This window comes from Danio rerio, chromosome 3 (genome assembly GCF_052040795.2).
Source record: "Danio rerio strain M-AB ecotype USA chromosome 3, GRCz13ab, whole genome shotgun sequence".
Lineage (NCBI taxonomy): Eukaryota > Metazoa > Chordata > Actinopteri > Cypriniformes > Danionidae > Danio > Danio rerio.
In genome coordinates this window covers 40202478-40229588 of record NC_141023.1, presented here as the reverse complement: position 1 = coordinate 40229588, position 27111 = coordinate 40202478, and the positions used below count along the sequence as shown (strand labels likewise).

General features: G+C 35.7%; 1 protein-coding gene and 1 long non-coding RNA gene across 2 annotated transcripts; both read right to left on the bottom strand.

Moving 5' to 3' along the window:
* Positions 1 to 265: 265 nt before the first annotated feature.
* Positions 266 to 10037, bottom strand: LOC147845977 (uncharacterized). Its single transcript, XR_015481108.1, has 3 exons — positions 9920 to 10037; positions 9150 to 9185; positions 266 to 503 (listed from the first exon to the last, which is right to left on the bottom strand). It is a non-coding gene; the product is annotated as an uncharacterized LOC147845977 (long non-coding RNA).
* Positions 10038 to 10831: 794 nt separating this feature from the next.
* Positions 10832 to 23185, bottom strand: fscn1a (fascin actin-bundling protein 1a). The gene is given in 5 exon segments (NM_001076560.1): positions 10832 to 11895; positions 15316 to 15483; positions 15674 to 15795; positions 18135 to 18291; positions 22224 to 23185. Coding segments are annotated over 5 exon segments (1476 nt in total). The 5' UTR covers positions 23047 to 23185; the 3' UTR covers positions 10832 to 11689.
* Positions 23186 to 27111: the final 3926 nt, after the last annotated feature.

Genomic DNA, 27111 nt, shown 5'->3' with positions numbered 1-27111 from the left:
GTATATGTTCTGCAACTTAGGTTTATTTCTTAAACATTATATTATTTTGAACTACCAAAATGTTAATGAAAGTTACTTTGTAAAACTGTAGAGTTCAATTTTCAACATCAAAAGTTGAGCAGAGCTGAGATCAAGGTCCTATAATGCAATTCACAATAACTGTAAATTGTAACCTGTTACTTAACAGATCCTGTTACAGTGCATGCAGAGCATCCTTCAGTGTAAGTCTCTGTGAGTAAAGATTACACTTGTTTGTCTTTTTTTTAACAGTTTATATTAAAGGTATGCTAATGTACAGAGGGATGCCATCAAAAAGTCTTTGTCTTGTGTGTGCTGAAGTGCTAATCGACCCCTGGCATGAAGGTCTGGTGTGGACTGGCAGTCATGAGAGTGTCATGACCCCCGCTGTGAAGCCCCAGGCTCTGGTCAAACACAGCAGGGATTTCCGGGGGTCAGTGATGCTCATGTGACTGCTGAAGCTGCTGGCCATGTGCTCTCATTTACTAGGAAGAAGGAAAACCTTTTTTTATCTTCAATTTAATTCAGAAGTCTATTGCAAAAATGAACAATGTCATATTTCTGAAGGGCATTTTATTCACAGAATTAATTTGATTAACTACACTGAGATTTTTTTTTGCCTATAAGCACAACATAATTTGTCTCTAATTCATGTTAAATCATTTTTGGAGTCTGTCCATGATCTTTTTTTGTTTGTGCATGTATTCATCTGTTGAGCGTGATCTTCATTTGCATTCAGCGGATCAGTTTAACCTATATTTTACACATAGGAAGCGGATTCATTTTTACTATAATTTGCATTTTTCAGTCCTTTCCTTCTAGAATGGAAATTACATTTTGACATGCTAAAATATATATGCAGTTAATTTTTTTTCTGGAAGGAATTAACACTTTTATTAAGTCAGGACACATTAAATAAATAAAAGTGTTATAATGTTTTCAAAACTTTTTAAATATATAAATACAGTAGAAGTCAGGATTATTAGCCTCACTTATAACTTTTTTTTCTTTTTAAAATTTTTCCCAAAATATGTTTAACAGAGCAGGGAAATTTCCACTGTATGTCTGATAATATTTTCTTCTGGAGAAAGTCTTATTTGTTTTATTTTGGCTAGAATAAAAGCAGTTTTTCATTTTTTAAAAACCATTTTAAGGTCAACATTATTAGCTCCTTTAAGCTATATATTTTTTCAGAAGTCTACAGAACAAATCATCATTACACAATACCTTACCTAATAACCCAAACCTGCCTAGTTTATCTTATTAACCTAGTTTAGCCTTTAAATGTTACTTTAAGCTGTATAGAAGTGTCTTGAAAAATATCTAGTCAAATATTATTAACTCTCATCATGGCAAAGATAAAATAAATCAGTTATTAGAAATGAGTTATTAAAACTATTATGCTTAGAAATGTGTTGAAAAAAATCTTCTCTCCGTTAAACAGAAATTGGGGGACAAAATAACAGGGGGGCTAATAATTCTGACTTTGATATTTTGACTGTATATGAAGAGTTCAGATGCAAAAACATCTAAGTGACATCCAAAAATAAGTCTCCTATGTTTTTTTTTTTTTTTTACTTTATCTAAATATTTTTTTAACATTAAAACATTTTACAGAACTAAACAGTCAGTGAACGCAGCAGTTAAAAAATAAAGATAAAAAAAATAAATGATGATAATAATATTAACAATAAGTAACACTACCAGTAAATAAAAACAAATTACAAAAAGACACACACATCATTTTCACATTTCAAAGGATATAGCTGGGAATACTATGTCCTGTTGCCATGTTCACATACAGACAGTGACAGATGCCCATCTTTGTTTAAAAATATCCAATTTCAATTGAAGTTGAGCAGTCATATTCCATTCTATATATTGATTCAAGTTTTTCTATCCACTGTATTATTGTTGGATAGTGTGGCTACGTTCAATTTAATGTTATAGTCTTTCTTGCACTTAGTAAAAGTATATGTAGTATATATACCTCTGATTTTTATCATATACATCCTGGGGTATCCCTTCAAGCTAGAAAAACAGGGGAGTAAAAGGTAGATCTAACTGCATTACTTTCATGATCTCAATCTTTACCCCTTGCTAAAATGCTAGTAACTTCGGACATTACACTCCCTACATTCCCGCAACCCCTCCAACATTAGACTCCTATGTTTATGTTGAGTTATTTCATATTAAAACCATGAAAAGTTTGCATTCTTTGGCATGAAAGTAAAATTATTGAACCTACACACAGGAACATGATAAAAAAAATGTTCAGTTTTGAAGAAAATTTCAGATGGCATTTAGAGGTTGGCATCTGAACTCCATATATTCATATATATGTAAAAAAAAAAAAAAAAAAAAAGCTGATAATTATCGGTTTTAACCTATTGGAAAGAATAAAATGTAATATATTAATGAATTCTGAAGATCCAGTACAAAAGTTGTTCATAGATTTTATATTTCTGCTTCAAATCAGCATATTAAGATTGTTTTAGAAAGATCAAGTGACACGCGATTCACAAATGATCTCAGAAAGTGGACAGTTCACGTGTTACATTTAATTCAGCTGCATTTTCAATGGGAAATAATGTTCCGTGTGAGTTCCATTTTACACAAAGTCATTTTGCTTATATAAAATAAATATAGCTTACAACGTGCCAAACATGTAAATGCATGGAAAACTTAGCAACCGCATGCATGAGTAGAGAAAACATCATGACATTTAGCACAGGGCAAACATTGTTCTTTTTCCTCTGAAGGTTTCAGACACACGTTACCTCTCATATATGATACACATTATGAATCTCATCCCACGTTAACATACATCACAACTACTTTTCCTTTATTCATCAGAGGTAGCCACGGTGGAATGAACCGCCAACTGATATCCAGCATGTTTTACACAGCGGATGCCCTTCCAGCTGCAACCCATTACTGGGAAACACTACTTAATTATTTGAAGTCATTTTTTTCATGGATCACTCTGCAGTCTCCATAAGATCATTTAATAACTGAAAATAATCTTCCATGTTAATTTATTAGAGAAGTAACTTAGTATTGCAGGATAACACTTTTTTAACATTCAAGTACATCAAGGCACATTTTCGCTCCTGTAAACTTTAACAGATGCAGTTAAAGTCTGTTTTTTTGTCCTCCCATTAATTGAATTTAAAATAATGTTTTTCAAGTGATCTTTAACAAACCAAGGAGATTTTCACAGTATTTTCTATAAAACAAAAAATAATTCTTCTAGAGTCATAATAAGACTTATTTTTTTATAGTTTGTCTTGATTAAAAGCACTTTTTATTTAAAAAAAAACTATTTCAAGTTCAGTAAGTATTATTGAGAGGGGTCTCGATGCAGTGCAATCTGAGCTGCATCCAATGCTTTTTAATGCGCTCACCTAACCCCACCTCTAACCCTACCCGTTACAGTGGCTTCACTCACTCCTTTTAGTGCCCTGTGTCTGATATTGCATCGCTGAGTGATGCAATCTCAGCTTGCATCATAAAGGCTGCATCCAGATACTATTGGTATTATTCGCCTCCTTAAGAAATATTAATATTTTTTGATTGCCTACACACAATAACTTGACTAATCATTCTAACTTTCCTAGGTTATTCTAACATAACCTAATAAAGTCTTTAAATTACACTTTAATCTGAATACAATTGTCTTGTTAAATAACTAGTAAAATAATATGCACTCACTGTCACCATGGAAAAGACAAAAAAGTAGATATTAGAAATTAGTTAAACTATCATGTTTAAAAACCTGTTGTACGTAAATAATGTGTTGAAGACTCGTGCTTTGTCACGACTGTAAACAACAATGAACGAAGCAAAACTAAACCAGTTGAATATTCCTTTTACATGAGCATGACTGAAAACTACATCTGATCAATGTGTTAGATTTGTTCTCCGGTACTTGCAGACTGTTTGTAAATTTAGGGCCGCATTTCCTTACGTAAACTATGTACGCTCACTTCCTATATTAAAAATTTTAAAATCGCTAACGTTACTGGAAACAGAAGTCTAATATAATCAACGGTGGACATTTTGACGAGTTTTTCACAACATGACCCTGAAGTTGAGTTTTTTTTTTATTACCTGTGTGTGTCAATTTGGGGCTTAACTTCTGACGAATGAGGGAAACTGACGCGTGCAGCAACGTCACTTACAAAAGTCATGGAAAAGCAGAGAAAGCGAGTGTGTGTGACATCGATAGCGCACGAGAGAGGCAACAGTCATATCTCCGTGTACTACCGATGGCTGTTCTCGTTTCTCTGTGTTTTTTTCGATGTGACACAAAAATAAGCGTCCAAATTTAGGGGGACCCCTAGATCCCACACTGCCACCAGTGGGGATGACTGGAGGAAAACTCAGCCTGCTAAACCAAAAAACTGCAACTCCAGACCCACATCAACCCCCACAATGAAACTTCTTGGAAATAATTTGGACGCTTATTTTTGTGTCACAAAGAAAACCATGGAGAAGTGAGATCAGCCATCGGTGGTAGGCAGAGGCATCTCTCGCACTCTCTCTCTTGCTCTCTCTGCTTTCCCTTGACTTTTTTCAGTGACGATGCTGCGCACATTAGTTTCCCTCAATGTTAAGCCCCAAATTGACAATTGACACATTCTGAGCCACTTATATCAGCCCGACTGGATCATTTAACCCTTTCATTCTCTATTCTTCATGGGTTTGTTCATGACAATGTTCAACTTCAGACGGTGTGAGGAAATATAATTCATTTTTTCATTTCTCATTAGAGTTATCCTTTATTCTGTATTAGAAATATGTTGTGTATGCTTTGCCTATATGTTTAATTACATTACAGTCATGCTTTACTCTTTATTGGAAATGTGTCGTTTGCTCTGCTAAATGATATGTTAACCAAAACTCTGCTTGGAGTGAGATGTGTTTTGCATACTAATAAAGCATTTTGCCGAAAGAGCTATCTTAAAAAAAAGATAGATGAAGCAGAAACAATAAAAATAGCATGCGTCTTTCGCTTCTGATTTCCTGTGTAACCAGAAATCTAGACATGCTTGCTGAGGTGGAATGCTCATATGAGTTTCCTTTTATGAAAACATATTGGGGCCCATAGAGGCCTCTCAAAGCATGTGCATTTAACTGTTCTGAGCAGAAAAGGGGAGCTACAGACGGTGCAGAAAAGCTGACAGGGAGACAACCCGCCTTTCTTCTTCTGGGATCATAAAATAGGTCTTTAGTTCATGCAGAGCCTCATGTGTCCTCTTGGTTAGCATTGTACTAGTAATAGGTCTTATTTGTGCGACCCAGGGCCCTAATCGAATTATTCATTTGTACTTTGTAAATGACTAATACTTTTGACATTGATTTCACCTCCTTAGTTTGTATTGAACACGCATGGAGTTTTAGAGCTATAATACAACAAAGATCTGCCATTAATGAAGATTAACTGGTCATTAACCAATCAGTCTGTGGAAATTTATTGAGCTTCTAAATGTTGGAGGGGCTTCCTATTCAGTGTCCTAAAGCTGATACATTAGTGTGAAGAGCAGGAGGGTCACTCTTTGTCTTTGGGTTTGGTGTGTTTGCTGGAGCTCTAGATGGACTATAGATACAGTTGAAGTCAGAATTATTAGCCCCCTGTTTATTTCCCCCCCCCCAATTTCTGTTTAACAGAGAGATTTTATCAACACATTTCTAAACATAATAGTTTTAATATTTAAAAAGAAAAAAAAAAAACAAATCGAAGGGGGGCTAATAATTCTAACTTCAACTGTATATTACCCATTACTCATATGATCTGACTTTTTTCTGGTCTGGATTTTGTAAGATTTCCATTAGTGATTATTGACAGTTTTTAAATATGAAAATATTTAAATTTTTTTTATATTTTTATGTTTTTTCTTCTGGAGAAAGTCTTATTTGTTTTGTTTTGGCTAGAATAAAAGCAGGTTTTAACTTTTTAAACATCATTTTAAGGTCAAAATTATCAGCCTCTTTAAGCTAATTTTTTTTCAATAGTCTACAGAACAAACCATTGTTATACAATAACTTGCCTAATTACCCTAACCTGCCTAATTAACCTAGTTAAGCCTTTAAATGTCACTTTAGGCTGTATAGACGTGTCTCGAATATCTAGTCAAATATTATTTACTGTCTTCATGGTAAAGATAAAATAAATCAATAATTAGAAATGAGTTATTAAAGCTATTATGTTTAGAAATGGGTTAAAAAAAAACAAATCTCTCAGTTAAACAGAAATTGGGGAAAAAAATTATTCAGGGGGGCTAATAATTCTGACTACAACTGTATATGCAAAGTTAATTTACAAAAACAAAACTACAAATGTTTAGATATCATGGTTTTATGCTGTGTATAACTCCAGAAAACTAGAATTTTGAAGTTATGAAAACTGGTGGTTGTTTTTGCAAATAAACTGTATATCTAGGCCTGTCACGATGTCATTTTTGTTGTTGTAAGATTTATCAAATCAAAATATATTGCAATAAACGATATTATTGTCATTTTAAGTATTTTTTTTTGCCACTCAATATAAAATGCCAGAATAACAATATAATATCATCACAACGCAAGTACACTCTTCTGACAGAAGTTTTTATTCTATTTAATTTAATTATAGTCATTTTTAACAGTTTAATATTTAGGCATTGGAATCAGAATATGAAAACGCATATCATAAATAAATAATAAATGTTAACAAAATAAGTGCAAGGTAAAGTAACAGAGGCTGTGATATCTTCTACTAGATCTATTTCAGTTGTCAGACACCCACATGAAAATATACTATAGTCATTTATAGTAAATACTAGTGTTTTTACCCATACTGACACAGACACCTCTGATAGGGATAGAAATGTTGCACAATCAGCTCAAACGTTGCTGGAATTGGCTTTTATGTATGTGCAATATATATTGCATCACCAAAAATGATTGAGGTCATGTCCATGTGTGCGATACGTTGATATATTGATTATTGTGACAGGCCTATGTGTGTACGTTAAGAAATAAACCTGTCTAAACGACACTTTCATTTCCAAAAAATATATAAAGATACCTCTTGAATATTCAAAATGAATAGGGTTTGTGTTTGTTTTATTCTGTAAACTTCTCATCACATTTCTTTTACTGATGGTACTCATGAAATTTAAAGAAAGGAATATTTATTTATAACTAATTATTTATTTATTTATTTATTTTTGTATAATACAAAAATGTGTCATTCCGACAGGTTTATAAAACAATACTACAGCTTTAACTTCATATGGATTAAGAAATCATACAGTCGATTATTGAAGTGAATCAAACTAGTTATTTCAAAAAAAATTTAAGACAATGGAGGCCGACACAGTGGCTCAGTGGTTAGCACTGTCGCCTCACAGCAAGAAGGTTGCTGGTTGGGTCAGTTGGCATTTTTGTAAGGAGTTTGCCTGTTTTCTCCGTGTTGGCGTTAGTTTCCTCCGGGTGCTCCGGTTTCCCCCACAAGTCTAAAAAAAATGCAATATAGCTGAATTGGATAAACTAAATTGGCCATAGTCTGTGAATGAGTTTGTATGGGAGTTTCCCAGTACTGGGTTGCAGCTGGAAGGGCATCCGTAAAACATATGCTCGATAATTTGGCGGTTCATTCGGCTGTGGCGACCCCTGATAGATTTACGGGACTAAACCAAAGGAAAATGAAGAAATGAATGACATGGGTGCTGTTCAATAGATTAAGGGCAATTTAAGGAAAGGTTTTGATCGAACTTCAACTACTATATATACTAAATGTATGGAGTAAATGTGAGATCGGGTTACTTTTTCCTTTTTTAAATGTATTATTTGGTGCTGTAGCAAATATAAAATCTTTCTCATTTTTTAAAAATGATTATATCTTTAATACGCATTTGGGGGAGGGGTTGCTTAAATGTGTCTGATTTAGGTCAAAATGGGCTTCAATACATGGTTAAAATTGTCTGCTCTTTTCCCCCTCATTGATAGAGTTGCTTCTGTTAAGATCTTTTTAATGCTTTTTATTAACATATTTTGCTGCAAAGATCACATGCTTTTGATTTGTTTCTTCATGCATTTTAGCTACTGAAGCTTCTTTGTCTGCTGACGGCACAGCGGTGCTTTGGTTATAATTTTAGATTCTTGAACTTCAACAAATGACATTTTTGTTGTTTTCAATAACTCAGCAACTGGGAGCGACATCATTTAGCGAACCACTGCTCCAGTAATAACACTGAACAAAAGCCTCATTGATGAAGAGGCCGCCAGTTTTAAAAAAAAGGACAGAGTTGAGGTCTCGGGAGAAAAGGAATTTCTCTGGTTTTGAGCTCTGCTGCTGCAGGCTGAGCTTTCAAAACAAACGTCATAGAGCCGCGGTCATACTTCACTGAAATCTGCTAAAGCTTTGTGGCAATTACAGATAAAGCCATATCGCAAACTTTATTATCTTAAGATAAAATGTATAGTTTATCATAACACAATAAGTATGTGTGTTTGCAGTGTGTACATAGTTATTATGAAAGTCAAATTTCCACTATTTTTTCCTTAAGTTAATTTTACCAATTCAGATATAGTGCTCTGCATAACTGAGTACACCTCATTTTGGAAATAAATATTTTTCTCCATTTCTCAGTGAATATAGGCAATGTGTTTTGGTGCATTTAAACAAAACAGATTTATTAAACAGATATATTTATTAAAATAATATTTTAGTCGCCGAACATATTTAGAAACTTAAAGATAATACAACTAAAGTCAAGCAAAATATATCTTTAAATCTGTATTTAATATTTTTCTAGAACATATAGATTTGGGTGTACTTAGACCTTTATCACTAGTTATTTTGTTAGATAAGCTCCATATTTGGCTTCAGGGCTGATTAATGTAATATATATGCACAAATATAATACTGTATAGCCTCCTATTAAAAGTTTATTATTTGTTTATTATCATTAATGCAAGATGTGTATCCTTTTTATCAGGCACATGAAACGAAAAGACTCTCAGATTCAGATGAGCACAATTAGTCAGGTTTTCTTTAACAGCTAAAACAACGTAAGGTTTAATATTTATTTAAAGAAATTAACAGTGAATCCCCCACAAAATGATTTATTCTATTTACTTACCCTTAAATGGATCCAAACATTTTGAGTTCCTTTCTTCTGTTGAAGAAAACATTTTGAAGAATTTTTTGAAACTGGTAAACACTTCTATGGAAGTGAATGGTTACAGGTTTCCAACATTTTTCAAAATAACTTCTTTTGTGTTCAACAGATAAAAAATGTTGTTGTGGCAAGGTTGTGAATGATTGCATACTGTTCAGTTTGTGGTGAATTTATATTAAGTGAAAGTTTAAAGATTCATTAACGTTACCTTTAAAAGATCGACACTTTGTAAAGGCTGCAGCTCTGGGCAAATAGTGGCACTGGAGACTAGAATGGGTCCTGATTTATGCTTTCAAAACGCAATTCTTTACCTTAATTTATTTTAAAGTGCTCCTTAGTTGATTTACTTTCTTTATGCCGACCCTCTCTTCCAGTTTGCATTATTTTTTCTCTATCGAATATACTTTAAATAAGTCTATATAGTACTGCACTACTCATAGAAATCCATAAAAAAATATATAGGCTACATCACTTAATAATACGTTACGTACAAACAGTTACGATGCATTTATGCATTTAAGATCAAGATTTTTTTGAACTCTTAAAATTGATGAGCAAGACTTCCGATTGAGCTGCAAGTAAATAAATGGTCTACAAGAATGTTAAAGTGCAAACTAAAGATAGCTACATTAACCACAAGCCGATGACAACGGAAGTCAGACTGGTGGACTGCTCGAGTGACATTCAGAACGGTTAAAATGCAGATAAATAAATCAATATACAGTGTTTACCGTGTTTGAAGTGGTTTGGAGGAATTATACAAACGGCATCGCGTCTGTAGCAAACAACTCGTATTTCACCCGACTGATGAAAGACCGCGAAGAACGAACGTGAAGAAAGGAGTTGATTGGGCGTGTTTTACGCAGAAGACGTGCGCGTGACCACTTATTAGTTTTTAAATCACTAATAATCATCAATCAGAACAAGTTTAAGAACAAAAATCAACAACACAATTATTAACGAATAACATGATAATCATTGAATGTGTATGTTAAAGAAATAAACAAAATAGTTTCATATTCAAACCGCATTTATTTCCGGATTTCATTTGTACCCATGGCACATGAGGAAACAGAACCATAATATCAAAACAATATAAAAAGACATTTGTAAAGTCTTTACAAAGTATAGATGTGGAATGTCTTTTTTTCTCTCTTAATGGCCTTATATAAGGCACAGTCATTATCATTCCCTTAGCAATGCGGGGTTATTATAAGAAATGATATTCAAGAAGTGGTATAAACAGTACTTAAGCAGGTATAAAGTGGCTCCGTTTAATGCACACCTGAAGTCAAATTAAGCACCAGTTTAAGTCTTTAATCGGTGATAATGTCTTCATTTTGGTTTTTTAAGTATGTGTTAATGTACTAATGTGGAGAACAGAATAAGGTTCATGATAATGTCTGTGCCTTCTCGAAAAACAACAACACAAGTGTTAGATGAGATTTCCAGTGACTTTCCCAGCTTCCAGACGTCTCCAGTGAACGCAGACCCGCCATTCCATTAGGATTTGTCAGGATCGAGAGGGAAAAGTGGTTTAATTTACCATAAATACTGTGTTGAACCTGCAACAACATACCTCATGTCGGTATCATCACATCCACAGCTACAGCACACAATCTAACGATGACATCACTTCTGAGTTGCAGAAAACATTTCTCATTTTAATATCTATATTTCTTTCCCACACCCATTTACAATTCTAGGTTTAACTCTAATCTTGAGATGAGGGACTGTACAGTACCAATCCAGTTTGTCTCGGTTTTCCTCTTTTGAAACATTAAAATGATTCTAATGGCACAAATAGTTTGGCAGCACACATCAGATCACTGCCGTACTTCAAACGTCACAAAAACAAAACAATATAGCTCATTTCAGTGGTTTAAGAGCCATCCTTCATTGCTCTTTATGGAAAAAGAAAAGCAAAACATTCATACATTTACCTGTAAATACTGCCTTCGCCCTCTGATCGAGAGGGTAGGTACTTGTGACTGGCATTATAACAGGAGGCATACATCAATAGCTCACAGTCACAAGGTTTTTCTTTGACATATTTCACTATATGTGTTAATATTTAAGAGTGTGAGGCTCGTACGGGACTGTGCAAAGACGAGGGGGAAGGATCACGCTACAATCTGGTACATCAAAAATCTTGTGGCGCCCGCATAGCCGATCTTCCAGAGAAGTGGAGACATGCCAGTCAAATATTAGGACAGATTAAGAGATGACATGAGATGTGCTTTAACCACACAACACAAATTTGGATGCCAGTTAAGTCCCAGAAGTCCCCATTTTGGCCACTCGTCAGGTCATCGAAAACCATGGCACCCAAAGTACTTAGACAGACTGGAGTATACGTGACTAAAAGTAAGCCCCTTCACCTTTGGGTTTCTCTCTGCTATTAGCCCCGTGTGCTCGCTTGTATTCAGAAACCATTCAAAACGCATAACAGAAAAGGGAAAAAACTGAAAGATAAAGCCACAGTGGTTACTTGAGTGCTCTTAGTACTCCCACATAGTGGAGCTGTCCAGATCGTCGGCGTTGGCCTTCAGAACACCAGCGTGATCGCCCTTCAGGTATTTCCCCTCTGTTGTCTTGATCGCAACTTTGTTGTAGTCGCAAAACTCCAGGAAGAAGTCTACCGGGGTGTCGCTACTGCTCAGCACGTTTGATTCACTGCCCACCATCCAGTACTTCCCTGTGCAATCTGAAAAGAGATTTGAGGAGTCAAGTAAAGAGTCAACATGTTTTGATAATTTTGAAGAATGATGGTACCCACTGACTTTCCAACTATGGAAATCAACTGGTGCCAGTAACCAGCATTCTACATAAGATCTTCATTATTCAACAGAATAAAGATTCTAAAAAAGTATGCAAGGGAGAGAAAATGATGAGGTAATTTTAATTGTTTTAGTCAACATAAAAATCACAAATCAACAGGTGAAAATGGGGCCTGAAATTTACTTTCAATCACTTCCAGAGGTAATTGAAAATGCAATCTACCAGAATTATAGGAAGTGTAAACCTTCATTTGGTTAAATGTGCTCAAATAGCCAAAAAACCATGTCTACTCACTGCAAACTTAAATTCCTAAACAACACATGATGAGTACACTAGTTAGTAAGGATTCAAAGATTTTAAAAGTCTGAAAGTGTAATTTTGGTATGATTGCAGAAGTGTAATGAGCATAAAGATTTAGCAGTCCAGATTCTAACCCAAATACACAGAATAATTGTGTCATTTTGTGGCTGGCAGTACTAAAATGAAAGCTGCTGCTCTATGAATTGCTTTCCATTGTTCATGTTAATTTAATCTGTGAAAATATGAGCGAAAAATTATTTTTGCCTATTGACTTTATTTTTCACGGCTTGAGATTCAGCCCTCGAATATTCAAAATGTCTAGTTATGCTGGTTGATGTTGCAAACCGATATTTTCTTATTAGATTACTTCTCTTTTTATGTATGATCATGAACACACTTGTTTGTAGAGTGTTTTCTGCCATTTGTTATTCTTAGTCATTTGTCCCATAGTCAACAAAGCCGAATACAGGTGAAAACGGGGTCTGAAATTTACCTTCAATCCCTTGCAGAACAGTTGAAATTGCATTCTTCCAGAATTATAGAAAGTGTAAACGTTAATGTGGTCAAATAGCCAAAAAACATTGTCTACTTTCTGCAAACTGACCAAATTCTTAAACACCACATGATGTCGAGGGCACTAGTTTAGTCAGGATTTAAAATCTGCCCAAACATTCTGAAAGTGCAAATTTGGAATGATGGCAGAAAAGTGTAAAAGCATAATGATTTAGCAGTCCTGATTCTAACCCAAATACACAGAATATTGTGTAATTTTGTGGCATCAGTACTAAAATGAATATATTCTTCACAGCTCAAGAATCCGGTCTCAACCATTTCCATTGATTTTTAGACGTTGTTGGGAGAAAGGAATATATTTTTTTATTATTTTTGTCTCTTTTTCTTCTCATTAAACCATTGTATTTGTATTGCTTAAAGGTGATCTATATTAACTAAATTTCCTCTCGAGTTTGATATGCCTTGCATACTAATGAAGCATTTTTGCAGAAGTAGATGAAGCTAATAGAAATGCAAAGACCTGATTGTCTAAAATTAACTTGAGCACTGCAGTTAAACTTCCTGTGAGCAGAGATTGAAACCGAACACAGAATATGGACAGTTGAGAGGTCTTATGCTTTTAATGTTGTGCAGAGAATTTGTAGAAAAAGAGGACGTATGCATGTATGGGTGCGGCCAATAGAGGACTGGAGAATGATTGACAAGTGACACATTTCACCAACTCCACCTGTTAATATCAGATGCCTCAAGGTCAGGAAATGAAAGTTGTTGAGCACCTCCTGAATGTAATTCTTGCGATACATTGGGGATACCAGAATTCTGTGAATCGAATCATTCATTTGTATCCAATAGGTTACTAATTTGTTTAACATTGAAGAAAGTCCTCGTCTGACCTTTTTTATTGAACACATGGAATTGATGTAAAAAGGTAAAAAAATGGATTGTTATGCTGGTTGATGCTGCAAACAGATATTTATTATTATTATTACTATTATTATTATTATATTACTCACTTTATATACATGGCTATGAACACTTGTTTTTATAGTGTTTTCTGCCATCTCCACTGCTGAGACTGCAGCTCTGCACAAGACTTTTGGCCAGCGGAGAAATTAAAATGGTCATGCCGAAGTGAGTCTTTTTCTCTCAAGGTTCTTTTCTTCACTCTCCTATAGGTGAAGTTTTTTTCCCTCTCCGCTGTCGCCACTGGCTTGCATGGTTCAGGATCTGAAAAGCTACTTATTGATGAATTTGCTCTTCAGTGTTTAGACTCTCAATAATGACTTCAAACCACACTGAACTGAGCTAAACTGAACTGAACTTAAACACTAGAAACTGAACTACCCTGATCCAGTGTCTATGACCATTTATGTGAAGCTGCTTTGACACAATCTACATTGTAAAAGAACTATACAAATAAAGCTGAATTGAATTGTATCTGTTATTCCTAGTCATTTCTCCCATATATAGGCGACTTTATATAATATTCTAAAGCAAATTGCAAAAATAACCTCACTTCTACATTGCAGAATGAGGTCAATTAGCTTGACACACAAAAAACTTGACAGTTTTCAGGTAGGTTACTAACGCAGAGGACCTATAAATGTGCACACTTTGACCCACTCATCTAATGAACAAAACACTCCATTATTGCTGACGAAAAGAGATCAAACTAAAATATCAAAAAGATAAAAACTAACTAATAATATTTATTATAATCCACTGCATTGCACTGTTGCACTCATTAAATGTTTGAATCATAGTGTGCACATTCAGTCCTGTTACTGGGGCAGTAGACTGGTCAAGTGTCTGTCAGTGTCAAGTCGTTTTCATTGACAAAATTACCACTGCATTTTTCACACAACATTAAGTAGGGATGCTCCAATCAGGATTTTCGCAGCCGATACGTAGCACCAATTCCTTGTCATGGTGATCAGTCGATACAGAGTACCGATTCTGATGCTTCAAGCTTTATATAACTGCCATTGCATAAGCACAATTACCCTTTAAGTATGAGATCTCACCTTACCTAAGAGAATAAATTAAGGATTTTGCATACATGTAATGGTCAGAAGCAGCTTTACAAAAAGAGAATAGATAAAACAGATTTTAAAAATGGTTATAAAAATGACTAATAATGCAATTTGGAAGCATTGCTCATGTGTTATAGCGCCGCTGAGGCATAACCCAGATGCATCGTCCTCTGCTTGAAAACAAACACCTGCGATCGGTTCATGAGATTGGCCAGATCAACGAGTACCGATTAAGTCATGAAATGTGATCATCAGCCAATACCGATCTTTGGCCAATCGATCGGAGCATCCCTATTCTTAGATAAACTGTATGAGTTTATTTTGCAATAGTATACTTAAATCTCAGACACCATCCATACAAGCTCCCACACATAGAGGAAAAAAAAAGATTAAACATGTAAACACAAATGTGTCTCCCTCATCTACTTGTGATCTGTTTAAACGAATGCCAAATTAAAAATGTAATACCAGGTTAAAGCATCATTGAATAGCAAACAAACCTCGTAAGCTGTAGGCTCCATCATTAAAGTCCAACCCAAAAACGTCATATGAGGAGCGGTTGGAGTCCAGAGTTCCAGTCACTCTCCTGCAGCCAATGAAGCCATGTTCTCCTCTCAGCACAATAAGAGGCCTATTGATGAGCTTCATCAGGAACTCCTCGGTCTCACCTGAAAAGGCAATTTCCCAAAGAGTCTCACAATAGGCAAGCGCTTAATGCGTTTGTGCTGTTAAAGTGCTCCATTTAAAACGGCCACCAATTGAGTGGCAATCCATCAACATACAGTCCACTAAATCACTGCATCATTCCCAAACAAAAGGTTGAAACAGCGGAAACGGTGTACAACACCACACACCCACCTGCTGAGTCAATAGTGGCAGCCAGCTGTCCATTCTTTTTGGCGGCCACATATTTTCCATTGGTGGCACGCAGGGTTATCTTCTTCCCACGCCACTCAATGTCAAAGTAGCAGTTAGCAGACCTGGAAGAGGAGATCATGCATATAAATGTAGATATGCCAATCATCAAAGCAATACAATTTATTAAAAAAATTATAATAAAAAAAAGATGAACCTGTGCCTGAAGAAATAATGTTATCTTCTAACACTTCGTTCAGAAATCTGCATTTTTTATGACATACATGCAATGTAATGTATTTATTTAATGCCATGTCAGCAACCAAGACTATTTTCATGGCAAGAATATTTCAACAATAAATTAAATAAATTAAAAACAACAAACAAATCAATAAATTAATTAAATAAGATTTTTAGTGTTAATACATGATACAAATTCTAACATTTGTCCAAGTGTAACTTTGTAAAATGTCATTTCATTAAAGTCTTCCAGAATATGACATTCCAGCAAAAGCCAGGAAAAAAACAGACGGGTAACAAAACAAATATAAAAAGTAAATGTTGCAAATGTTTGGTGGCAGTGAGGCCTTTTCTCCCTCTATTGCCATTTTATTCAGCAAAGATGAATTGAATTACACAAGATTACAAGTAAATACATAACATTGCAAATTCATTTAACTTCACATATAAAATGTACACACATACAAACATCTACATGCGCTCGCATAAACACATTTTAAACTTGACAAAAACTCTCGACAACCGCTGGCCCAGAGGAAGCCCTGCTTTGGCCTGATCAGGCCCGGAAAGTGACAGTGGAAACGCGCCTGGCCTTGGACCACCCTGGCTCGCTCGATTTAGGCGCAGTAGTGGAAATGTGGCTAATTTAACCTTTGATTTGGCCCTCCATCCTTCTCACTTTCTTCTCTTCTCAGATGGGATGAAGGGGTCGGGCGAATGCTTTTAAAGAGATCGTAATTTCTAATTTGACGAAGCCTTTTTTTGTTTGTTTGTTTATTGCTGACCTACAAAAGCTGAAATGAAATGTTTCAAGTAAATCTTAGAAATGAACCAGATTTTTAACTATTTAAATAATATCACTCAACGGATAGAGGACTGTGCAGAATACATCGATAGGGCCAGACAGAATCAGGTGACAATTTTTGCTATTTCTGCACAGAATATTGTGGAAAGTGTGCAGATTAATGCAGAATGATTTTGGGTGTATCGTAACTAAAAACTTAATATTATCACTCATATAAGTTTGTAGTAAGGATGACAAAAAATGTTGTTTTTAAACAAACAGTATGTTTATTCCTATATCTAGATTTGTTTATGCACAAAATAACAGCCTAATGTAAAACATAAAAGTAAAACATCAGTAGGCCATTTGTAACTGAAAAACGTAAGCCTTTGGCCTTTAAATTGGCCCTATATTAGTTGCCCATTTTTAAGATTCTTGTCAGTAGCTGTGATGTCCCTATTCTCATTTTGTGTGTGCGTCAATTCTTTTACAAAAAAAATGCTTGAGATGAGTAATCTGCAAATGTCTTAATAATTTTGATGGCCTGATGCATTAGTTAGAATGCATTAGAACTTTGAAGCAGATAATGCAGTGTGGCAAAGTCAGGCACTCTTTGCGTCTAGAAAATGGAATTGAACCATAGTTCAGGTAACTATCTTGGTATTTCCTGCATTTATTCTTTCCAGTATTGCTAGCGCTGCGACCCGAATTGTTTGGAGCTTCCTCACCTGGGTCCTTTATGATTTGGTCATTAGTATAAGCTGCTGAAGGCGAATCAGTGGAGGATGAATTACAAATTTATCCTCTTTTTTGGTCATCCAGGGGATGAAATGAACTTGGGCAACATGATTGTTCTTCTAATTGTTAACTGCTAATTTTTTTTTTAATATGACGCAACCCCCCACAGAGCTTGCTGAGCCCCCCTTTTGGGCAAGGACACCCGAGTCGGGAACCATTTTACTTAAAAAACAGAAATTATTACTTTAGAAACTGTATTGTAAGAAAATCACAAGTTTTCATATTACTCATTAATTTTACTTAAATGATTTAAAAACTGAATAAATATAAATGTACACAGATTACGTGTGGGCCAAGACATGTTTTCTTTTTTTCTCTTCTCTCTTCTGTTGTGTAACTATTGGTCAAGAAGGCCGTCAATCACCATTTTGATGCACTTGGCGCACCAATCAGGAGCTGATTCTCCACTTTTAAAAGGTATTCAGTAGAACAGAAGTGCTTGGCTCGCCACTAAACTCCTAAATTACCCATGGCAACTATATTTACCTTCTGCCCACTAGCCCTAATAAAGTTAGGTTTTTAGTCATTTATAAGAACTACTTTTGGCATCCCTGATCTAAAGAAAGCTTAATGTAGAATGACTGCAAACACTAAGCACATACAACAGTCAAAAGTAAAGCATGTACTGAGATTTACACTCACTTGGTAGAGGCAGTGCATTGGAGGCCACAGTTGGCTGTGAGGGTCCAGTATTTGCCAGTGCAGGTCCTAAAGGCACACTTCTTTGTGTCCTTACTGATCTCCATCTGGAAGGTCTCCTGGTCTCCTTCCTCATCTTGGTTAGCAGAGAGATCCATGCCTGACAAACACAAGATCGAAATATTTTAAAACCATATTATAAAAACCACAAACTCTGACTCTCTTCAGTATCACATCTTTGATCTGGATGAGGCATGCTGAGTAAGCAGAGAACGAGTTGACGACAGAGTAGAGATGCTGATCTTTGAGATTATTTGACTTAAGGGTGTTGGATACCAGGGACTATCAGTCTGGCAATTGCTCGGGCCTCCTCCTCACACACAGAGTTAATCTCCTTAGGAATTCTGGGCTGCCATGTATGCCAGGATGCTTAGTGGGAAGCTTCAGGACAACAATGGTCAATGCATCCGGTTTGCAGTTTAGATTCACAGAGCTTATTGAAAGACCAGACCACCAGTGCTCTACTACAGGAAATCTAATTAAACTCCATTGTATGTATATAGACAAACAGACATCAGATAAAGCTTGCGTTTATGGTCTAAACCTCTTAGGAAAGGAAAACATAATTTGATGTCAGGATTTTGGAGGGAAATATTAAAGCTTTATTAAGAGCGTAAGAGCTGCAGTTTCTCTCTCTCTCTATCTATCTATCTATCTATCTATCTATCTATCTATCTATCTATCTATCTATCTATCTATCTATCTATATATATATATATATATATATATATATATATATATATATATATATATATATATATATATATATATATATATATATTAAAGGGATAGTTCACCCAAAAATTAAGGCTGCTCAGTGTTTACTCACCCACAAGTCATTATAAACCTTTATGAGTTGCTATCTTCTGTTAATCACTAAATATTTTTAGCTGAAAACATTTAGCCATTGGCACAAAAAACAAATACTGTGAAAGTCAGTTGTGACAGTTTTTCAGGACTCTTCAAAATATATTCTTTATATTTTTTTATTAACACAAGTGAAAGGGGATACAAAAAACATTCAATTGTAAAAATTTGAAAAAAAAACAAACACATACACATATATATATATATATATATATATATATATATATATATATATATATATATATATATATATATATATATATATATATATATATATTTATTTAAAGAAAACTTAATTTTAAAAAAAGTCATAACTAAATGATTAAGATTGCTACATAGGCATACCATAAGGGATCTGATAATCTAAAAGTAATGCTTATAATGATTATATTACTTTTCCAGCAGTTCAGACGTTTTGGCAGCTTTCTTATTTAACGATAGGCAGAAAGATTCATAATAACGTTTCAAGTCAATACTAAATGTTCTAAGATTAGGCAAACACTCAATAACCACATTTGTGAAGTTGGAAAAGGCCACAAAGAGTTAAAAACTTCTACACGTTCTCCATTTCTTCTTTAGTGTTCAACAGAAGAAAGAAACTTGTAAAGGTTTGGAACAAGTGAAGGTTGAGTAAATGATGACAATTAAAAAATTGTGAGTGAATGATCCCTTTAAGCCTTATTCTAAGAATGAATCCTGCCAAAAAAAAATGTGAATCTTGTTAAAGCATTGTGGTTCATTCTTCAAACAAACCCATCACATAGATTTTTCATCTGATTGCTTTCGTGTTAGAGTTTCACCAGGCTCCTAATTAGGCATGAGACAATATAGCGGTTTGGAAAAGTCAAAATTTTGAATCCGCCAAGATTTTCTGTAAATGTTTCTAAGGTATGTGCATGTGTTTTTTAGGGCAACAGTATCTTTAGCAATAAATATGTTTAAAGATGCCACTTAAAATGTAAAGAAATCTGTGTTTTTTTTAAACTAATGAAGACAACAGAAGTCAATGATTCATTTCAATTATTTAGCCTGACATGTTTACTGCTCCAAAATGTTATAAATCTTTAAAAAAAATTAAATATATTGTGTAGAAAGGGGGAAAAAAGTTTGTGTTTTTACCCAAACATTTTAAAAATATATATTTTAGAACAGTAATCACAATACCGCAATACTGTGATATTTTTATCCAACGTTATCATACCGTCAGAATCTTTTTCCAAGTCCATACCTACTCATAATACATCTACATGAAATTGTGTATTACCACTGCTGCAACTTGGCCTCTGAAAGGCAGATTAAGTTTCCCCAGAAATATGCGTGCCTGAATGAGCAAGGAAAATAAATGACCAAGATGAGAAACACATGGCTGCAAATGGAAGATCTGCACACGAGAATGACTAAGACGCCCGAAGACTTGCTCTAAATCAGTTTCGGGCAGGACAACAGGGAGAAGAAAAAAAAATCCCCTCAATCATTCTAGGGAGGTATGCATCCTCACCCGGCATTTAAATGGTTTGGGAGGATCTTTTAAGCCACCAGCAGACACACCCCCAACCCCCATCGCCTGACGCCCGACTGCCAATGCTCGATCTATCCACACGACAACTGCAGGGCTTCTATTCCCCAATGAAAAAAGCCTTTAACCTTGGCCACGAGATAATGTTGAGACACATTTTGATTGCTTTACATTTATTTTACATTTAGGGCACTACTAAACACTGAAATCAGCTCATCGGTCAACAAGGTCGAGCAGCTGCGATCATATAGGAGGAAAAAAATTCTCAAATGAGTACAATATATGATGCAACACACTGGGAAACCATTCATGGAATGACAGACATCCGATGTCCTTGCCACAAAGGAAGGAAGAGCAGGCCAGCGAAGTGAGAAACTCCTAATCTTTTAAGACAGATGCATTTAAGTGAGAGTAGTGTTTTTGTGCGTGCTGAAATGGCTAAACTTGTGCATAGCGAGGCTCTATTGTTCAGCAGCTGGGCTGCATGGTGAGATGGGGCCCAGAGCATGCTGTCTTTGTTCTCCCTCTACCCTCAGCACACGCCTGAAATCTCGGCCCCCTCACACATTTTCTGAAGACAGGCTGAAAGGAGCTTGTCGCAAATATTGAGTCTCGTTCCTTTAAGGATTTCGTCCCTAGAGGCAAATATTTGATCTTGGGAAAGCATGAATAGAGAGCACTGGAGGGGTATTGGTGCACTATGATGGAACACATGTGATTTGATGTGGTGCATAATAATTAAGTCCAGATCACTTTGCGCGAATCAACTGCTTTTTGAGGACAGAAGAAATCTTGTGCTACCATACAAATCAAAAGCATTAAAGAGGCCAAGTTTATGAAACAAAGGCTATACAGAGGAGCCAAACCTGACCTGCAGAGACCACGTGCATCTTGGCAAAGGCCCAGCACACTGGCACTATCCTGCCTCATCCAGCAATACTGGCAAACCAGAGCCAAGCAAATCCCAGACATCCTCTCCTAATGCATGTCATTTTTTCAATTGAGCACTTATTAAAACACAGCAGAACACCACATTTCATTTCCAGCACTAATAGGGCAGTTGAGCAGCAATGGGGAATCTGAAAAGCACAATATTTTTCACCAGTCCAGCATTCAGCGCTATATAATTTGATCCATTATTTCAGTCTGGCAGTCTCAGGTCAATTCCTCTGGGTGTTTACAGTAATGATCGCCTTGACTCTCAACTTAATTACAGCACACTGACCTCTCCAAAATACAGCCGTTATGGAATTTACAGAAGAGTGATTGTGCAAATCTGCAGACGGGGGACTTGAGCATTGATTTCACTCTCAGATTACGGATTTCTGTTGTGACAATAACCCACTGGGACCATCAGAAGGAAAAAGCGTTGGTAAAATGGTTCCTCACTTTGATGCACAACCGGATTAACCATTAAAATGATCTTTCCAGGAAACATTCGACTAAACTGCAGGATGCTCAAAGCTTTTGCACTGATCCACCCCTGCACACAGCAACCACGAGAGCTGGATATCTATAATTTAGAATGAGCTGTAGATAATTATGGAGGATTTAAAGGAACCCAACCCTGACTGATCATACCCACATATGTACCAGGCGTTCTGCTGGATGAACACATCATTAAGCGACAACAAAGCGGCACCATTTACCTTGTCTGGTGGACACATTCCTGTCGTTGCCAGCGGTGAGGACCACTTGCGGATGGCTCTGCTCCAGAACGAAGAGCTCATCCTTGCCAACCTTCATGCTCTTGCCGGACTTCATGGTTCCACTGGGACCAGAGGGAGCTAGGTACTTCCCGGTGCAGTCTCTGAAGGCCACCTTCCCAGACCTGAACTCCAGCGTGTAACCCGTAGTCTTATCCGCCGTCTGGGACAGGCTGCCGTCGTTCTTCAGGAAGCGGTTGTCGGAGGTCTGAAGGTGGTACCTCTGGTCCTGGAAGACCAGGGTGATGAGGGAATCCACGCCCCAGGGTACATCCCGGTCGATGGCGATCTCATTCTGCTCAGAGCTCAGGTGCGCGTACCTTTTTCTAGTCACGCTGAAGATGTTGACCTGCGGGTGCATGGCGATGTGCACGCTCCATTTCTCCGCGATGGAGATGGTCTGGGCGAAGCAGGTTATCCTGTCCTCGGTGCCGCCCAGGTAGCGCTTGTGCGGCTCGGACTGCAGTGACCAGCGCCCATCATCATGTGCGGTGATTATGAAGCGACAGTCCTCGCCCGGGGTCTCGCTGTCACCCGTCACGTTGCCGTCTTTGTCGGCTGCGATGTACCGTCCCAGGTGGCTCTTCAAGAAGAACATGTTTGAATCATCTCCGTCTTGCTCCAGGGTCCAAATCTGCTTCTTCTTCATGCTGGTGGCTGATGCATTGATCTTGAAGCCGAAGGTCTCGGCCGTGAGGTACTTGTTCCCGCAGTTGATCAATCCAAATTGGATTTTGAGCATGTCGCTGGTTCCGTTTGCAGTCATGGTTGCAGCTCGTGGCCTTGCTGGAGCGGGATCTGCTGGTGCACCGTGGATGATGTTGACGGGTCTCTTTGTTTGCTGGAGCGAGCGTGCGCGCGCCTCTCTCTCTCTCTCTTTCTCTCTTTCTCTGCAGCCTCACAGCGCGAGCGCACAGACACAGCTGGGGCTTTTATACAGATGAGTGATGTCACGCGCCGTCCCGCCTCTCCTCACTCACGCATCCCAAAAAATGAGTTGGAAAACAGAGAAATATGGGATGTCATGCCTTGTGAAACTAGTCATACTTAAATATTACTGTAGTTAGAGAGCTAATTTATAGATATAGATTTAAAATGCAGATTTTATATGACCATATCAACATAATAAAATGTTTTTAAAAGCATTAAAGTCATGATGAACGATTAATTCTTAATTTTATTGCAATATAAATACAATTTCACCAGATGAATTAGTTTTTTTTCTGTTGCTAACAAGCGTTTGTCCAATCAGTTGTCACATTTTCAAAACTCTAAACACAGTGAGCACAGCATCAGTCTTTTGTCTATATATATATATATATATATATATATATATATATATATATATATATATATATATATATATATATATATATATATTTTTTTTTTTTTTGGTTAAGGAACTGCATGTTAAAAATATATTTTAAGTGTAACCTTCATAGTGTAAAGCTAAATACAATAAATTCACAAATAAAAAACAAGTTCACAAACTATGTACAATTGATTAGCCATACTTGTGATTCGTGTGATTAGATTTGAATATTTGCATGTGCAGGAGGAAGGTTCCACTATTCATGGGGGCCTCGATTTAGAAAATAAGTAATGACGTTAAAATCTAATGATTATAGACAGATTTGACAACAAATGATAGAAAAATTATAATAGAGCTATATGATTAATATAGACTTCTTGGCATTGGTCGGGGCCCCCTAATTTCCTGGGGCCCTAAGTGGCTGCTTACCTGGCTTATTGGTTAAGTACACCTCTGGCAATGATATCAGTTCAAAAGCAATGTTAATATCAAAAATGTGTCTCAGCTGATAATACACAAACAATTGTATAACTGACACACAGCTGATTTATATTGGGTAAACTGGGCTCAGTGGCAGGGGGTATTCATTTCTATTACATTTATACTTATACAGTAAAAGCAGGACTTTGCAGAGTGATGTCAATGAAAACATGACGCCTAACTCTGATGATCACAAAGATTAGAAACAGTAATTTTGTTGTTGTTTTTAATTCTATTTGACCTGCAAATATGAACTGTAAAATGACATCCTGATGGCAGAGGCTGAAACACAGTACAATAGGTGATCCACGGTGCATCCCTGAGCTCTCTTTAAAACATAATTATGATAAATTACCATTGAACCAGTTTAGTTAAAACCAATGATTTTGCATGCCATCCTCACAAGGCTACTCAACCTGTTCTTATTTCACAGCCTCAGATTACCGTACCAAGTTACAATGCAGAAAGATAAAACAGATTCAATAAATTGTTCATAAAACAGCATCATCGTAGAGGCACAAACCCAAAATGATCTAAGTTTCCTCAGAAACAAAACTGTCTATGTTGAACTTTTTAATAGACAGCCTGGGTGCTAGGTTGAAATGTCAACACTACGTCAATTACGATGAGGAGACTCACAATCCCCGAATCATCAGCATATTTTATGATATGACAGTTTCTTTAAATATTCCAACAATCATTAGTGTGCAAGTTGAGGTGAGAGGCAACAACCTTGAGGGGAACCAAAGGAACAACATTGAAAGAGCGCCACTGACTCTGACACACTGTAGACGTCCAACTAAAAAATACAGAATCCATACACTAATATCTGGGCTTTTTGCTGTTGTTTTTTAGTTCAGAATGCTCTTGTTTGCTTCATGGATATTCTGTTCACTGTACACAATACTGTAAAACCTTTTCTCTTCTATCATTCCGTTTCTAAAGTACCTCCTGTAGAAAACAGTAAAGAAATAAAAAACTTTCTTGATTTTTACTGAAGCTCAGACAGAGTGACCATCGTGTTATTGATCACCTCCCTGACTAAGGCCCTTCTCAGCTTAGATGGCAGAGCAGCAGAAATTTTTCTGTAACCTTTCCCAGCCTTGTGCCTTCTGTCTCGAAGGTCTACGGACAATTCCTTTGTCTTCATGATTGGTTTGTGCTTTGACATGCACTGTCAACCCTAGGACCTTATTGTGTTTGCCTTTTTAAATCATGTCCAATCAACTGAATGTACCACAGGTGAACTCCAATTAAGCTGCTGAAACATCTCAAGAATAATCAGTGGAAACAGAATGTACCTGAGCTCCATTTAGAGCTTTAAAGGCTGTGAATACTTATGAACATGATTTTTCAGGGTTTTTTTTTAAATACATTTTTAACAATTTCAAATAATCTTTTTTTAACATTGCCATTATGGGGTATTTTGGTTAGAATTTTGAAGAAATAAATGAATTTAAACCACTTTGGAATAAGGCTGTAACATACAAAATGTGGAAAAAGTGAAGTGGTATGAATACTTTCTGGATGCATTGTAATCCCAAATCAACACTGCAAATTCTATGGTGTGACTACGGCGGACGCACACATTGCGATATCGAGGCTCAAACGATATATTGTGAAGTCTTGCATATTTAGATTTAAAATGCAGATGTTATGTCACCATATAAACAAAATGTTTTTAAAACCATTAAAGTCACAATGAACAAGTATCTGTGTTTTATTGCATGACACTCTTTGTTGTTTTTATTAATATATGCATTTGCATTAATGGTTCATGGCTGAAACATTTTGGTGTGTACATTAAACTAATTTTACAGTAAATTTAAAATATGAGAAATCATGTTAGATGTAAAGTGCATATTTTAATATGTGAAAAAAATATTCGATGACATAAAGTTACATTGTCATTCTGTGCAACAGACATGTTTATGTAAAAAAGGACACATCAAAAGTGATACTTTAATTATATTCTAAAATATTTAAAAGCTTCTACCTGACTTCTGGTTTTAATGCATATAATATTTGGGGGCTGCGCTTTGATTTCGATGAGTCTTTTATTATGTAAACGAATAATTCTTGTTCTAACAGTTTTTTTTTTACTGAATAACATTTTAGTGAGTGTGTTCTGTAAAACAGTGATTTTCTCAGAAAAAAAAAACTGGGTTGCACGATCACTGATGAAAACAAACGACTACTTTTTAAAATAAAGTCATTCTATTGCATAAAAACAGCTTAATTTTGAGGAGATGAACCCTCATGTTCACTTGAAATTTTCTCTCTGAAATGTTATTCACCTATGAGCTATTTCCATATTAAACACCACTGATTTCAAATAGACAAAAAGTAGTTTTAATTTATTTTATTTTATTTTAATTTAATTTAATTTAATTTAATTTAATTTAATTTAATTTAATTTAATTTAATTTAATTTAATTTAATTTAATTTAATTTAATTTAATTTATTTCATTTCGTTTCATTTCATTTCATTCATGTAATTTCATTTAATTTCATTTAATGTTTATCTTTAATTGCATGAAAGTTTCATTACTTCTATTAATGATTACTTTTTAAAAATATAAATTAATTTTTAAATTTAATTTTAAAAAAATGATGAGATCTCCAGTTTAATAATCTGGTTTACATGGTCACTGATAAAAAAAAAACAAACGACTACTTTTGAAACACAGTGATTTTATTGCACAAAACAGCTCAATTTTGTTGAATTGAACCCTCACGTTCACTTGCAATTTTCTCTCTGAAATATTTCACCCATGATGAGCCATTTCCACATTGAACCCCTTTAAATAGACATGAAGTATTAAATATCCCCAACAAACCAGAAGAAATCAACACATTTGTAGAGACACAGAGAGGTAATCACCTAAAAAACTTTTAGGTATTTTTTTAAACTGCATATCGCATGGCAGATCTCAGCACATACTGTAGCTTAACCACTCATTTACATAGTTCTCCATGATGTGTTTCACAACATTTGTTTTCCTTCAGGACAAATGCCTCTTCGTCAGTGAGAGGAT